General features: G+C 35.5%; 1 protein-coding gene across 1 annotated transcript in view; it reads right to left on the reverse strand.

The window, feature by feature from the left end:
* Positions 1-10,894: 10,894 nt before the first annotated feature.
* LOC144434437 (ceramide synthase 6-like) overlaps positions 10,895-15,678 on the reverse strand; it is a 46,908-nt gene continuing 42,124 nt past the window's right edge. The window contains exons 2-8 of the mRNA XM_078122886.1: positions 15,028-15,264; positions 14,532-14,640; positions 13,935-14,027; positions 13,380-13,508; positions 12,123-12,229; positions 11,511-11,667; positions 10,895-11,005 (exon numbers count right to left, since the gene is read on the reverse strand). Coding sequence (XP_077979012.1) covers positions 10,895-11,005; positions 11,511-11,667; positions 12,123-12,229; positions 13,380-13,508; positions 13,935-14,027; positions 14,532-14,640; positions 15,028-15,264 — 943 coding nt within the window. The remainder of the gene's footprint in view (positions 11,006-11,510; positions 11,668-12,122; positions 12,230-13,379; positions 13,509-13,934; positions 14,028-14,531; positions 14,641-15,027; positions 15,265-15,678) is intronic.

The following is a 15,678-nucleotide window of genomic DNA, read 5'->3' on the forward strand; positions in this document are numbered from 1 at the left end:
TCGAATAGTCGATTTAAAAGAGAAAAAGTTGCCTTATATGGTATAAACGAAATGTCTGACTAATACTAATTTACATAAGCATGATTTGTGTCAGTCACAATGATTGGATGTATATACGAGTACTGATCCAAGATAATATGTGATTGGTTCAATTCCACTATTCTTATGCTTTATGTGAAACACTGACTTACTTTCAACTAAACGAATACTGTGTAAAGGTTAATGTTTCACGCTGATTTACATGTATTGCGATTAAATGCAAATAGGTGTTGACACTCTCGTTATTGTAAGGAATGACACTTCGAAGGTATAGTCTACCAGACACATATTATAAACTCAATTTAAAAAACAGACAAACTATTACCAAAATTCTAAACAAAACGAATTAACAGACAGTTTAGGTCCTAAGTTATATTTATCTCACTTAGAATTAATGTGAGATGCGAACAATTAATGTTTGAACAAATGTAAGTGAATTGTGCTTGCACAGTCTGACGGGAAATAGTTGTACACTAAAGGGATCAAAGCATCAAACAATCAAAATACTTCGTAGTTTTCTAGTAATGGTGATCAAAGTTTTAAGATATCGTGATTATATAAATTCTACTGTATACGTGACACGTGTATATTTCAGTCTCTCCTTTGGAACTACTGTACATGCACAGGATCTAGGAAGAAATCAACAAATTTTCTTTTATACTTACAATTGATTATCGATACAAAGCGATGAAAACTGGGATGTAACATTGCAATGACCAACCTTGTATTGCATAAAATAATTCAATCGAGAAGTAACTGCCTACAACAGATACATCGTATGCTATGGAGTGTACAACCCAGTATCCCAATCGAGAAATAACTGCCTGACAGATACATCATATGCTATATGGAAAGTACAATCCAGTGTCCCAATCGAGAAGTAACTGCCTGACAGATACATCATATGCTATATGGAAAGTACAATCCAGTGTCCCAATCGAGAAGTAACTGCCTGACAGATACATCATATGCTATATGGAAAGTACAATCCAGTGTCCCAATCGAGAAGTAACTGCCTAACAGATACATCATATGCTATGGAGAGTACAACTCCGTATCCCAATCGAGAAGTAACTGCCTAACAGATACATCATATGCTATGGAGTGTACAACCCAGTATCCCAATCGAGAAGTAACTGCCTGACAGATACATCATATGCTATATGGAAAGTACAATCCAGTGTCCCAATCGAGAAGTAACTGCCTGACAGATACATCATATGCTATATGGAAAGTACAATCCAGTGTCCCAATCGAGAAGTAACTGCCTAACAGATACATCACATGCTATGGAGAGTACAACTCCGTATCCCAATCGAGAAGTAACTGCCTAACAGATACATCACATGCTATGGAGTGTACAACCCCGTATCCCAATCGAGAAGTAACTGCCTAACAGATACATCACATGCTATGGAGTGTACAACCCAGTATCCCAATCGAGAAGTAACTGCCTAACAGATACGTCACATGCTATGGAGTGTACAACCCAGTATCCCAATCGAGAAGTAACTGCCTAACAGATACGTCACATGCTATGGAGAGTACAACCCAGTATCCCAATCGAGAAGTAACTGCCTAACAGATACATCATATGCTATGGAGTGTACAACCCAGTGTCCCAATCGAGAAGTAACTGCCTAACAGATACATCATATGCTATGGAGAGTACAACCCAGTATCCCAATCGAGAAGTAACTGCCTAACAGATACATCACATGCTATGGAGTGTACAACCCAGTGTCCCAATCGAGAAGTAACTGCCTAACAGATACATCACATGCTATGGAGAGTACAACCCAGTATCCCAATCGAGAAGTAACTGCCTAACAGATACATCACATGCTATGGAGTGTACAACCCAGTATCCCAATCGAGAAGTAACTGCCTGACAGATACATCACATGCTATGGAGTGTACAACCCAGTATCCCAATCGAGAAGTAACTGCCTAACAGATACGTCATATGCTATATGGAGTGTACAACCCAGTATCCCAATCGAGAAGTAACTGCCTAACAGATACGTCATATGCTATATGGAGTGTACAACCCAGTATCCCAATCGAGAAGTAACTGCCTGACAGATACATCATATGCTATGGAGTGTACAACCCAGTATCCCAATCGAGAAGTAACTGCCTAACAGATACGTCATATGCTATATGGAGTGTACAACCCAGTATCCCAATCGAGAAGTAACTGCCTGACAGATACATCATATGCTATATGGAGTGTACAACCCAGTATCCCAATCGAGAAGTAACTGCCTAACAGATACATCACATGCTATGGAGTGTACAACCCAGTATCCCAATCGAGAAGTAACTGCCTAACAGATACATCATATGCTATGGAGTGTACAACCCAGTATCCCAATCGAGAAGTAACTGCCTAACAGATACATCATATGCTATGGAGTGTACAACCCAGTATCCCAATCGAGAAGTAACTGCCTAACAGATACATCATATGCTATATGGAGTGTACAACCCAGTATCCCAATCGAGAAGTAACTGCCTAACAGATACATCATATGCTATGGAGTGTACAACCCAGTATCCCAATCGAGAAGTAACTGCCTAACAGATACATCATATGCTATGGAGTGTACAACCCAGTATCCCAATCGAGAAGTAACTGCCTGACAGATACATCATATGCTATGGAGAGTACAACCCAGTATCCCAATCGAGAAGTAACTGCCTAACAGATACGTCATATGCTATATGGAGTGTACAACCCAGTATCCCAATCGAGAAGTAACTGCCTGACAGATACATCATATGCTATATGGAGTGTACAACCCAGTATCCCAATCGAGAAGTAACTGCCTAACAGATACATCATATGCTATATGGAGTGTACAACCCAGTATCCCAATCGAGAAGTAACTGCCTGACAGATACATCATATGCTATGGAGTGTACAACCCAGTATCCCAATCGAGAAGTAACTGCCTGACAGATACATCATATGCTATGGAGTGTACAACCCAGTATCCCAATCGAGAAGTAACTGCCTAACAGATACATCACATGCTATGGAGTGTACAACCCAGTATCCCAATCGAGAAGTAACTGCCTAACAGATACATCACATGCTATGGAGAGTACAACCCAGTATCCCAATCGAGAAGTAACTGCCTAACAGATACGTCACATGCTATGGAGAGTACAACCCAGTATCCCAATCGAGAAGTAACTGCCTAACAGATACATCATATGCTATGGAGTGTACAACCCAGTGTCCCAATCGAGAAGTAACTGCCTAACAGATACGTCATATGCTATATGGAGTGTACAACCCAGTATCCCAATCGAGAAGTAACTGCCTAACAGATACATCATATGCTATGGAGTGTACAACCCAGTATCCCAATCGAGAAGTAACTGCCTGACAGATACATCATATGCTATGGAGTGTACAACCCAGTATCCCAATCGAGAAGTAACTGCCTAACAGATACATCATATGCTATATGGAGTGTACAACCCAGTATCCCAATCGAGAAGTAACTGCCTAACAGATACATCATATGCTATATGGAGTGTACAACCCAGTATCCCAATCGAGAAGTAACTGCCTAACAGATACATCATATGCTATATGGAGTGTACAACCCAGTATCCCAATCGAGAAGTAACTGCCTAACAGATACGTCATATGCTATATGGAGTGTACAACCCAGTATCCCAATCGAGAAGTAACTGCCTAACAGATACATCATATGCTATATGGAGTGTACAACCCAGTATCCCAATCGAGAAGTAACTGCCTAACAGATACGTCACATGCTATGGAGTGTACAACCCAGTATCCCAATCGAGAAGTAACTGCCTAATTAACAGATACGTCACATGCTATGGAGTGTACAACCCAGTATCCCAATCGAGAAGTAACTGCCTAATTAACAGATACATCACATGCTATGGAGAGTACAACCCAGTATCCCAATCGAGAAGTAACTGCCTAACAGATACATCATATGCTATGGAGTGTACAACCCAGTATCCCAATCGAGAAGTAACTGCCTAACAGATACATCATATGCTATATGGAGTGTACGACCCAGTATCCCAATCGAGAAGTAACTGCCTAACAGATACATCACATGCTATGGAGAGTACAACCCAGTATCCCAATCGAGAAGTAACTGCCTAACAGATACATCATATGCTATGGAGTGTACAACCCAGTGTCCCAATCGAGAAGTAACTGCCTGACAGATACATCATATGCTATGGAGAGTACAACCCAGTATCCCAATCGAGAAGTAACTGCCTGACAGATACATCATATGCTATATGGAGTGTACAACTCCGTATCCAAGTCAAGGTGTTAGGATAAACTGATATGACGATTGCAATAAATAAATCTGTTCTTGTAAATGAAATAAAAACAAAAACATGTTTGCTTTTTTTTGTATGAACACTGAAAGGGGAAAACTAACGTGTCAGAAGATCTAGAGTCGAGTAGGTATTGTTTAGGGCCAAACTAATATTATGTTTACTGTAACGTTGCAAACCCATTATATTTCTAAATGCATCATGAAGGTAGATGGATTGTCACATTTTAATACGAACTTTATATAAAACACCCACAAGACCGGGGTTTTCATAGCAAATCGCAACAGAAAGTGTAACAAATATATTAGAGGTCACAACGAGGTGAAAGAGTTTTTACCCTGAAAAGACGTAAGTGTCTGTTGAAGACAAACTCTGGAACAAATAGTTTTTATCTGTCAGTCTGACAGGAATATACTGCCTCACTTTGATAGTTGTCTACATTTGGAAACTCAGTATGATAGAGTAAAATGTTTACGTACAAAAATTGTAACTTTTCTTGTCTAGTTTCTCTACTATCAAGTCAAAATGTGTGTCAAAACAAATCATTTGATGTCAACCTCGAGCTAGTTACATATGTTTTGAAGATTGTATTTGTCAAATATTATTGTTTGTAACTTTAAGATTAAGAAAATAAACATTTCATATAAATGACAACACATTCGGTAGCTTTAAATATGAGAATGTCTTCTCTTTACAGTCGTGCAAGTACATGTATTACAGAAAATCAGAAAAAAACACAAGTGCTTCAGATAATGTGCATTTATTGACAAAAAGGCAAGATAAAATACATTACTGGAACAATACCAACTAGTATGATACTATACTAGATTGTCGGGTTTACAGCAGAAATGAGCGGACAACAATAGCGCCACCACATGTCCACTACATCATGTTCTTTTGTTTCTACAGAAAACAATGTACCGTGGTTCAGCAATGTACATAGATTATGATGGCATGCAAAGATGATAATGTCATAGAGATTATGTTGACATGACAACAAAATCAACCCATCAACGGAAACAGAAAAAGATGAATCTGGTGATGATGATGAGAATCGGAAGACGTCTCTTGCCTGTCTGAAAATACAATTGTGTCTGAGGAACTTTTGACAAAAATCTTTCAAGTGTTACACAAGAATGTAGTCAAGTGTTACACAAGATATATTGCAGTACATTAACAGAATCAAATATTGCAGTCACAAGAAAACTTATACAAGAGCTAAGACCTTTGTTTTTAAAAAAATCCCTTAAATCTAACAAATCAGCCATGGTACAATCTAATACTCCCACATTACTAACCTTTCTTCACTATCTCAGGATTTTGATACATATTGAATCATCAAAGTTTGTTAATTTTGAATTCCTCCGTTAAGTTTTAACTTTGAAATGCAGGGAAATTAAAACCTCTAATAATCCAAGATGAACATCACTTGATTTCAATAATATGACGACTTTAAAAACCAATAGTCTTTGTGTAAAAATGAATGCTGTAATCTGTAAGTTTTTTATTTGCAAAACATGTGAAAATAATCTTTAATCACAGTTAATGACCAACAAAACGTGGAAATGTACTCTTTAAGAAATGCTAGTATACTTCATTTCGGTTATGAAGTACGCACTACTTTTGATTTGTGTGCCAATATGTATAATGAAATAAATAAATCTTGTATATCTCACAAGTTCAGTGCATGAAATATACCATTGATGGATATTACTATCTTCAAAGTCAACCACTTTTAAATATACCATTGATGGATATCACTTTCAGATGTTAACATAGTTTCTTGTCACATCAGTGCAAGGCGGCTGTATCTGCTATACAATACAATAGCTGATATGCCCTTATTGCACTGACATGATGAATTACACATGACAGCGCCACCAGTGTTATAGATATGTACATGCATGTTGTGGCACTTGGTCTCCACTGGAAGAGTTATGCCCATTTTGGCAACATATGGTAATACAGCTGAATTTAAAATAGTGTTGAGGTTTAGTAATCAAACATTATCAAATGCCATATTCTGTTGATAGTCATTTTTGTTCAATTTATTTTCAGTACTAAATGTTTACATGAGTCTAAAATTCAAACTACCCACAAACTCGACAGGTTCCTGAGGACTATTTTTTGTGGCCCTGGTCAGAAATACAATCTACAACTTTAAAATCATGATTAATTTATATTTCATTACATCACTTTATCTAATTGTCACATTTCCCATGATGCAACATTCAACATGGCGGGTTTGCAAGTTCCCTATCGTCTATGTCTGTTTCTCATTAATTCATATTTCATTACATCACTTTATCTAATTGTCACATTTCCCATGATGCAACATTCAACATGGAGGGTTTGCAAGTTCCCTATTGTTTCTCATTAATTTATATTTCATTACATCTTTTTATCTAATTGTCTATGTTTGCTCTCAATCAAAAGTGGAAAAAGATAACTTGTGTATGAATACATGTTTTGTTTCATTAATATTTATATAAAAAGATGATATTTTGTATGTTCATTATTTCAGGTGATAAAGATTATTAAATATTATACCAAATGTATAGATCATGTTAAATTGGATTGCTTTCATTGTATGTAAAGAAGATAGAATTCAATTATCTCAACACACTTTACTTCAACCCATCCCAGTTTGTTACTTTAACTATCAAAGCAAAAGTAAGTGCTTATCCAAAGTTCCATAGATGCCATTCAGCTGAATATGACTTTTTATACAAACATTTAATCTCAACGCTATTTTCGATTCGGCTGTAATCACATGTAAGCCAAGATGCCAGCTTCTTTGACCAAAAAGACATAGACTTGGGCTCCTGGTCCCTGCTTTAAGAAAAGTACAGATGAACATTTCTCAAAACAAACTGTCTACATCTTGTAACAATCCTTGCCTAACAAATGATTCAAGATACTAAAAAATACCATAAACCACTTGGTAAGGGTAAATATGAATATACTAGTAAATTAAAGAAATATAATAAAATTCTACAAGATCTAACATCTAATACACAAATTTACATTATTACCATACAAGAACACTTTGTTACATTGTAAAGATATGGTGTTGCCATGACAATAAAACACACATATTGTTACCATATACGGATATACTATTACTATATTAAGATATCTTGCTACCATATATGGACGAAAAGGATAAAGTACATAAAAAAGCTTACATATCGATTTAAATATTTCACAAATAAAAGCCTACAGGCTGGATCCAAGATGACACCTACTTAGGAGGGTAGGAGAAGGGTTGGCATCTTGGTTGGAATAAAATGTTCATGGTAATGCTGTTGACTGTTAAATTTCAAATTATGATAACATAATTCATTTCAGTTTGAAAAACATGATTAGGAATACTCTGTGTTTAAGTTACTGTACTTTCCTCTCGTTTGCGAACAAAACACCTCAAATGTCATATTGGATGTTGGAATGCACTAAATGTAGCATCAACTTTGCACTTAGTCTGTGTTTATACTTACAATGTTCTGAGATACAAGTAACTGTTCTCAATATGAAAGCAATGAAATGAACAGCCCTTGCACATATTACAAACAAAAGACTGAATGTATATGGAAGGTCCACAATCTCACCAGTTGCTGTATAGCTTTTCAGACATTCCTAAATGAAATCCCCTTCTGTGAGCTTTTCAGATTCATATTCCTATCTGGAATGATTGAATGTAAGCTTTCAGATTCACATTTCTATTTGGAATCATTGACTATAAACTTTCAGATTCACACAGCGAACTGGAATCCCTTTTCTGTAAGCTTTTCAGATTCACGTTCCTATATGGAATCCTTGATTATATGTTTTTCAGATTCACACTCATAATTGGAATCACCTTCTGCAAGTTTTTCAGATTCACACTCATAATTGGAATCACCATCTGCAAGTTTTTCAGATTCATATTCCTGTATGGCATATGTCTCTTCTGTATTGTACAATATGCTATGTACTACTTCTACTACTGACTGACTGACTGACTGACTGACTGACTGACTGACCGACTGGAGGATTTGAAAATAAATGAAAGTGTTGGCAAAGCTTTCTATTGCACAATACAATCCAACACAGATGAAAGACAAACTCATGTACTACTGAAAATGGGGTTGACTAGGAATAATATTATAGAGAAAAGAAACAGTTGAAATATAAAACTACACAATATTTCAATAAAGTTCAGCCTCTTTATCAAAACAGGTCGAAGGTCAGCACACCATTAAACTACCCCTGGGCACTATCATGTTGATTTTTCTGAGAACAGGGATAAAAAAACACTGGTGTGAAGAATTCTGATTGCATTTGAAGACAAATAAGTTACTAGCAACATAAAAGTTCTTAAGTCAAATTAGTCATTTCAATAGCATATCTGCCTGCACACACACACACACACACACACACACACACACACACACACACACACACACACACACACACACACACACACACACACACACACATTGTATTTAATGATTTTGTTTGACATGGTTTTTTTTTGCACCTCAACACTTCAAACTTTGTAGAATAAATACAGGTGGTATTTGGATGAAAAAAATGGTCACTGAATGAATGCTTCCACAAGGAATGATTGTTTTGCAAGAAATCTGTTATAAACTCTTTTGAAGGTAAAACATAATATAAAGAGCCTAATATCTGTTTTGACATTGTTATGTATCACAGAGAGTAAATAAAATAATCTTGTATCCATCTCAATTTGATAAAATTCTATGAAATGCGTTGATTGCACAGGTCTTTTTTTATGTCTCTTTGAAAAGATATCATGGAGGGTGGGTTGTTCTAAGTCTGATAATAATCCGATTAAAGTGGTCATATGGATGAGGATTGGGTATTTATTTTGAATTTTGAATTTATAAAACAATTCATCATGGCTTCCTACTTGAAAAAATCAACATTGACCAAGTCTGTGTTTGTCACTCAATACATTGCGAAAAGCTAGAAAATGTGTAATAAGTTTGTTATTGTACGTACAATAACAAAGATTTTACACATTTATTTATGTTTTGCAATTTATTGAGTTACAAACAACGACTTGTCATATGTTGTTTCACATTGATTTACAAGTAGGAGGCCATGATAAAATTGTTTTATAAATTCAAAATTCAAAATAAATACCCGATTCTCATCCATATGACCACTTTCAGGAAGAGGTGTGATCGATTTCATTGAAATCAAATACTATATTTCACACCTGTTGTGCTTGTTGTTTGTATCACCTTTGATACATATAAATTGATGTGTGTGGGTATTGAATTTTTTTCATTATTTTGTTTTAAATTAAAAAGTTCCTTATGCTTTACTACTTAATGAAACATGCCAAGTGTGAGTAGGACGTCACTTCTATATTATAGGTAGGTATACAACCATCTTTGCTCTATTCCTTGGTAGTGCTTGACCCTAACTCAAATGTTACCAGGAACTATGCAAGCAATAATTGGAATCATACTATCATCAGCTTGTCTACCGACAAAAGTTCAAAATATTCATTTCTTTTTCACACATCTTTGAATAAATTTAGTTTGTTTTACAGCACAGTTAAAATTACTTTTTTTGAGTGTAATTCATTTACATCATGACAGGTGATTTCCTTAGCCTCAATACCAGCCAAAACTTTGTTGCATGGAAACAACGCAATAAGATAAATCTGACTTTGGTTCACAGCAATACTACTACTAGATAAGTTTTATGTAAGTATTTACTGTGTACACAAATAGGGGAAGAATGTTGATGAATTCAAGTACATTGTACATGCAACTAACTCTTGGCTAATCAGTGTCACCAGTTAGTTCAAAATTATGATGGTACAGGTGGAAGAGGAGAATAGAGACTGTACTCTGGAGAGTTTTGTCTGATCAGAAGACATCACATGCCTATCGTAATGTTTACACACAATTGTAATTTGGAATTCTCTGGCATTAAATATATCGGCAGGATATGATATGTTGAGGTGCCCTCATGTATTGGCCAACCTAAGCTTTCACAAAGAGCAACCCATGAAGGAAGGGACATTACAATGTAACTAACAGCAACTAAACGATTAGATTATAGTGCTGGTAATTCCAAAACACACTTTACATTCCATGGTTTGTCAGTTTTAATAAATTAGTTAATAGCATAGATAGGATTGAGGGAGAGGAAAGAAGAAGGAAACAAACAGATGCTAACACTAAGATGATGAATATGCTAATCGTGTACATTTCATGATGACATCACTATATAACAACCTAGGTGCATTACTATATATTAAATTTGTGCAAATTATGACTAATATGATCTTTTTATGATTTGTATGTGGTTCATCTACAACATATATATATCGATTCTACGTATTACAATGTTAAATATTATATGGAATAAAGTTAACCTCTTTTGGACTGTTTTGTTAAGAATTAAACCAATGGTTCTTTTGTGAGACAAGAGTATCTTAATTGTTGTGACACGGAACGGAAAGGAGCCAACACCTGGTTTCTGATCAATGTCTGTGATTGGAGTTGGAATTCATGTTTCCAATTCTGCCATTGTTAGTTGGGATGTCTTCATCTGAACTGGTTTCCTCACAGTCACTACGATCGTCTTTTTCTACCTGTAATGATAACAGTCATCGATCCATTTTGAAATAATATCAGTTTGTGTTGACATTTTAATCTAAAAAACATGGATTTATGGGGTAAAGAAATATAGTTATGCTCAAAATGATACAAAACAGTGTGGATTAAACTGCTCATATTTTCATTTCTGATATACACCACAGACAACCAACTTTAATCGATGACAGAGAGGGCTGTTGCATAGACATCACTCTACCCTTTCACAACACTACACGTGTGAAATGACATCACTCCACCCTTTCATAACGTTGAGGGCACTGTTGATAAAGTCACCACTCGACACTCTACCCATTAGTGACAATGAGAGTGCCATTTCATAGACACCCCTTTCATGCAATAGAGGGCGCTGTTGCATAATGGCGTCACACCATCCTTTTATGACATATCTATCTTGAATAATCCTTGAAGAGCTCTTTCTACAAATGAATATGAATATATAAACCAACATTTGTAAATAGTTGATACTGTGTGTTATCTTACCTTGCCATTCTTTAGGGCTTTAAAAACCATCCGTACAATAATAGAAAACCAGAAGATATGTAAAAGTTGTAGAACACAAAGAAGTGGATTGAACACCCACCATGATGTGTAGGGGCCAATAATTTCACGACTTTCAAGTGCTGCACTCTTCAAAACACTGGATTTATAAAAAAAAAAAAACCCACAGAAAACCATGTAAGCCATGAATTTCATATCTTACAGCTCTTTGTATTCACGTCATATAAACACTGCAGATAGTACTGATAAAAGTAAAATACAGTTTTGAATGTTTTATGGCATGTGGGATCTATTATCATCTGTTGGGCCTACCCAATGATGTCACATTCCCGGTCACAGTCAGTCCAAATTTGCTACTACGCCCTCTAGTGGCAGTAAACGAACAAGTCTAGAGGTTCAAGTTGAAAGCTATTGTATTTGTAGTTGTGTGAAATTGGCTTAAAACAAGTTTCAAAACTTTTGAATGTTAATTTTCTACATTTTACCTCAAATACACATAATCAATAAATGATATTAAATATATTGCAAAATAAAGTTCCTTATGATTTTGGAAAAGAAGGCAGGTTTATAAAAATGTGCATATAGCATACTTACTGCAAAGGAAAGACTAGAAGCCTAGTGATAAAAAACACTATGCCAAAACAGAGGAAGAGGAAATCACACACCCGTTGAAACTTAGCATAGTTTGTCATCTTTGCAGCCTAAGGTAAGTAAAGAATGTATTATTAGTATCATAGAAGATATTTTTTTTTGAAAATGTTTACTAATCTTCGATAGCAGATCATCAATGTTGGCAGAGTTATGATTTTGTAGCAAAGCCTCAATCGCATAGCTTCCCATACTAGCACTTGATTGGCAGAGATTTTGTTATGTAGCAAAGCCTCAATCGCATAGTTTCCCATACTAGCACTTGATTGGCAGAGATTTTGTTATGTAGCAAAGCCTCAATCGCATAGTTTCCCATACTAGCACTTGATTGGCAGAGATTTTGTTATGTAGCAAAGCCTCAATCGCATAGTTTCCCATACTAGCACTTGATTGGCAGAGATTTTGTTATGTAGCAAAGTGTCAGTTGATAGCTTCCCATACTAGCACTTGATTGGCAGAGTTTTTGTTCTGTAGCAAAGTGTCAGTTGATAGCTTCCCATACTAGCACTTGATTGGCAGAGATTTTGTTATGTAGCAAAGTATCAGTTGATAGCTTCCCATACTAGCACTTGATTGGCAGAGATTTTGTTCTGTAGCAAAGTGTCAGTTGATAGCTTCCCATACTAGCACTTGATTGGCAGAATTTTTGTTCTGTAGCAAAGTGTCAGTTGATAGCTTTCCATACTAGCACTTGATTGGCAGAGTTTTTGTTCTGTAGCAAAGTGTCAGTTGATAGCTTTCCACACTAGCACTTGATTGGCAGAGTTTTTGTTCTGTAGCAAAGTGTCAGTTGATAGCTTCCCATACTAGCACTTGATTGGCAGAGTTTTTGTTCTGTAGCAAAGTATCATTTGATAGCTTCCCATACTAGCACTTGATTGGCAGAGTTTTGGTTCAGTAGCAAAGTGTCAGTTGATAGCTTCCCATACTAGCACTTGATTGGCAGAGTTTTTGTTCTGTAGCAAAGTGTCAGTTCATAGCTTTCCATACTAGCACTTGATTGGCAGAGTTTTTGTTGATAGTTTAAATTCCCATACTAGCACTTGAGAATTATTTAATCTTTGCTGAACTTAAAAAAAAAAGATTTTGCAGGTATACAATATGTAATTAATTGGTACACATTAAAATTAGAGAAATGAATGACAAAATGATAATCTGATCCAATATTAATACTATTTCTTTATGTATAGTATAGTGTCTTACCTCTAACAGAATGTCTGAGCAATCATGTACCATGATGACTAAGGCACCAATGCGTACCATATTTGTAACCCAGGAGAAGCTAATCAGCAATATGGTTACTATATGGTGGAGGAACATCTGCAGAAAGTCCTGAAAATAAAGTCAAACGAATGACATTTCATATTTCCTTTGTATGCTGTTTGAAAGTTACTCAAATTCCCCTAAAATGTGTGATTATTTGCAAGATTGGTTATAAATCATGGGATTGATCACATGATTTTTCCCCTTAATCATGTGACTGACTTTAGCCCATATAATCAATCACATGATTTTGTTCTTTAATCATGTGACCGACTAACACATATGATTATTATTGATTGTTTTTGGATTCAATATTGTGATAACTTTGTGATAACTCTGTTGGGTCAATCCTGATGTGGTAAGTTAACGTACTATTTAATAATGAGATTATTTCTTGCTGATTTTTTGTGTAATTATCGGTATAAACCTACTAAAATCCAATTTGGTAAAATCACCCCATAACTTGATGTTTGAGATACTCAGTTATTTCCTTACCTTTCTTTTGACATCTAAGAACTGAGAGAATACAAGTGACCAATAGAAAGATAGCTCAATCAAGTAGTATTTCTCCATAGAATCTGTTAGTGGCTGTGGAGAAAACAGTGAAAAAAAACTTTGAGTCTCAGGTAAAAAATTATATATCAGAACCCCATGACACATGAGTGCAAGTGTAGAATACTTGGGGTATTTCCATGAGTGCTTGCAGTATTCTCTGTGCCCAGGGAATGAAAGTGCAGCAGAAAACACTGCAAGCATGAGTCCCCACACTGAAACTCATGTGGCATGGAGTTCTCTTACTATTACATATTTTATCTGAAATGGCAAATTTCCATTAAAAAAATTTGAAAACATCAGTGCAATCACACGATTTCGTGTGTAGCGAACAATCATGTCCTCATTTGCATATCATTTGCAAGCAGGTACGCAATAATGTTCTCAGTATTGCACTGCAGTGCAAATACCACTAGTTATGTGTGCACACCAGTGCAAGTAATCTCTGGTACATATGTAATAATGTGTGAAATTGATTGAGAGAAAACAAGACAGCAAGCATACAATATAGTTTAGGACTGTTTTCTTAAAAACACTTACATGTAAAGGGTAGTCATACCAACAGTGTCTTGTGTCCCAGAACCAAATCTGCTTCTTAAGATACTGAAAGGCATAGATAAAGGCTGCCAAGTAGAATAAGAATCTCCAACTACAAACAGAGGAATAAACACATTTTGGTTAACACCAGCATGATTAATTATTTTCTAAATTTTATTAAACCTTGGTGATCATATAAATCTTCATAATCATGTCATTTTAATGCAGCAAGGATTTTGTGTGCTAAATAATCAGCCAAATTTCTGATAAAAAACAAAAGTTTATGGGCTTATACAGGAGACTTTCCACATTAATTCACATTCACTGTATCTTTTATCCATTACTAGGGATACCTCATAAGGTTGTCATAGAAATACAAAAAAATCCTTTTTTTATACAGTTTTCAATAATAATATTAATATCCTTTACAATTCAAATCATAAAAATGTGTAGGTGTACTGCCTGCCATCAAGAAAAGAATTTAGCAAAATTATTGCACCTGCTTTCACAAAATTTTTTCAGCAAAGTTGGTCTTTCCTGGTTGCGTCGATGTCGGAACCAGCGTTCCACTTGACGAGGTGTCCAATCAAGCTGCTTTGACAAGCCTTCAACGTGTTTTTTTGATGGACTATTAGTGACAGTCTTGTAAACCTTCTCAAGTATAGTGTTAGGTTCTGCCTTGTTGACACGTTTAGTCTTAATCCCAAGACACATAGCAATTGGAGTAGCAATGAATCTGTAATAAAATAGTAAATATACATGTAGTCATAAATTATAAACCCATTCAAAACAATATATACTAGTGATATGGTACATACTATTGATAGTACTTTAATACAATGTACTTTTTCCTTCAAATTTGACTTTGTGTTTAAAATCCAGATCTGAAAGTTTTTTCTGCTATTTTTTATTTCAAATGACGAATGACTTACTTTTTACATGTGATTTCATGAATTAACGGAGTCAATTCTATGTTGAATAATAAACACATACACTCAGATCTTGACTTTGCCCCCTTTAACCCTTCTACTACATGTAGTACTGCATTATTTTAAGACAACATTTGATTGTGACTTTTTCAATACTACATTTATTGTATTGATTCTTCTTACGTACATGGTCTCACATTTACATTTACATGGATTTGTAC

This window comes from Glandiceps talaboti, chromosome 4 (genome assembly GCF_964340395.1).
Source record: "Glandiceps talaboti chromosome 4, keGlaTala1.1, whole genome shotgun sequence".
NCBI lineage: Eukaryota > Metazoa > Hemichordata > Enteropneusta > Spengelidae > Glandiceps > Glandiceps talaboti.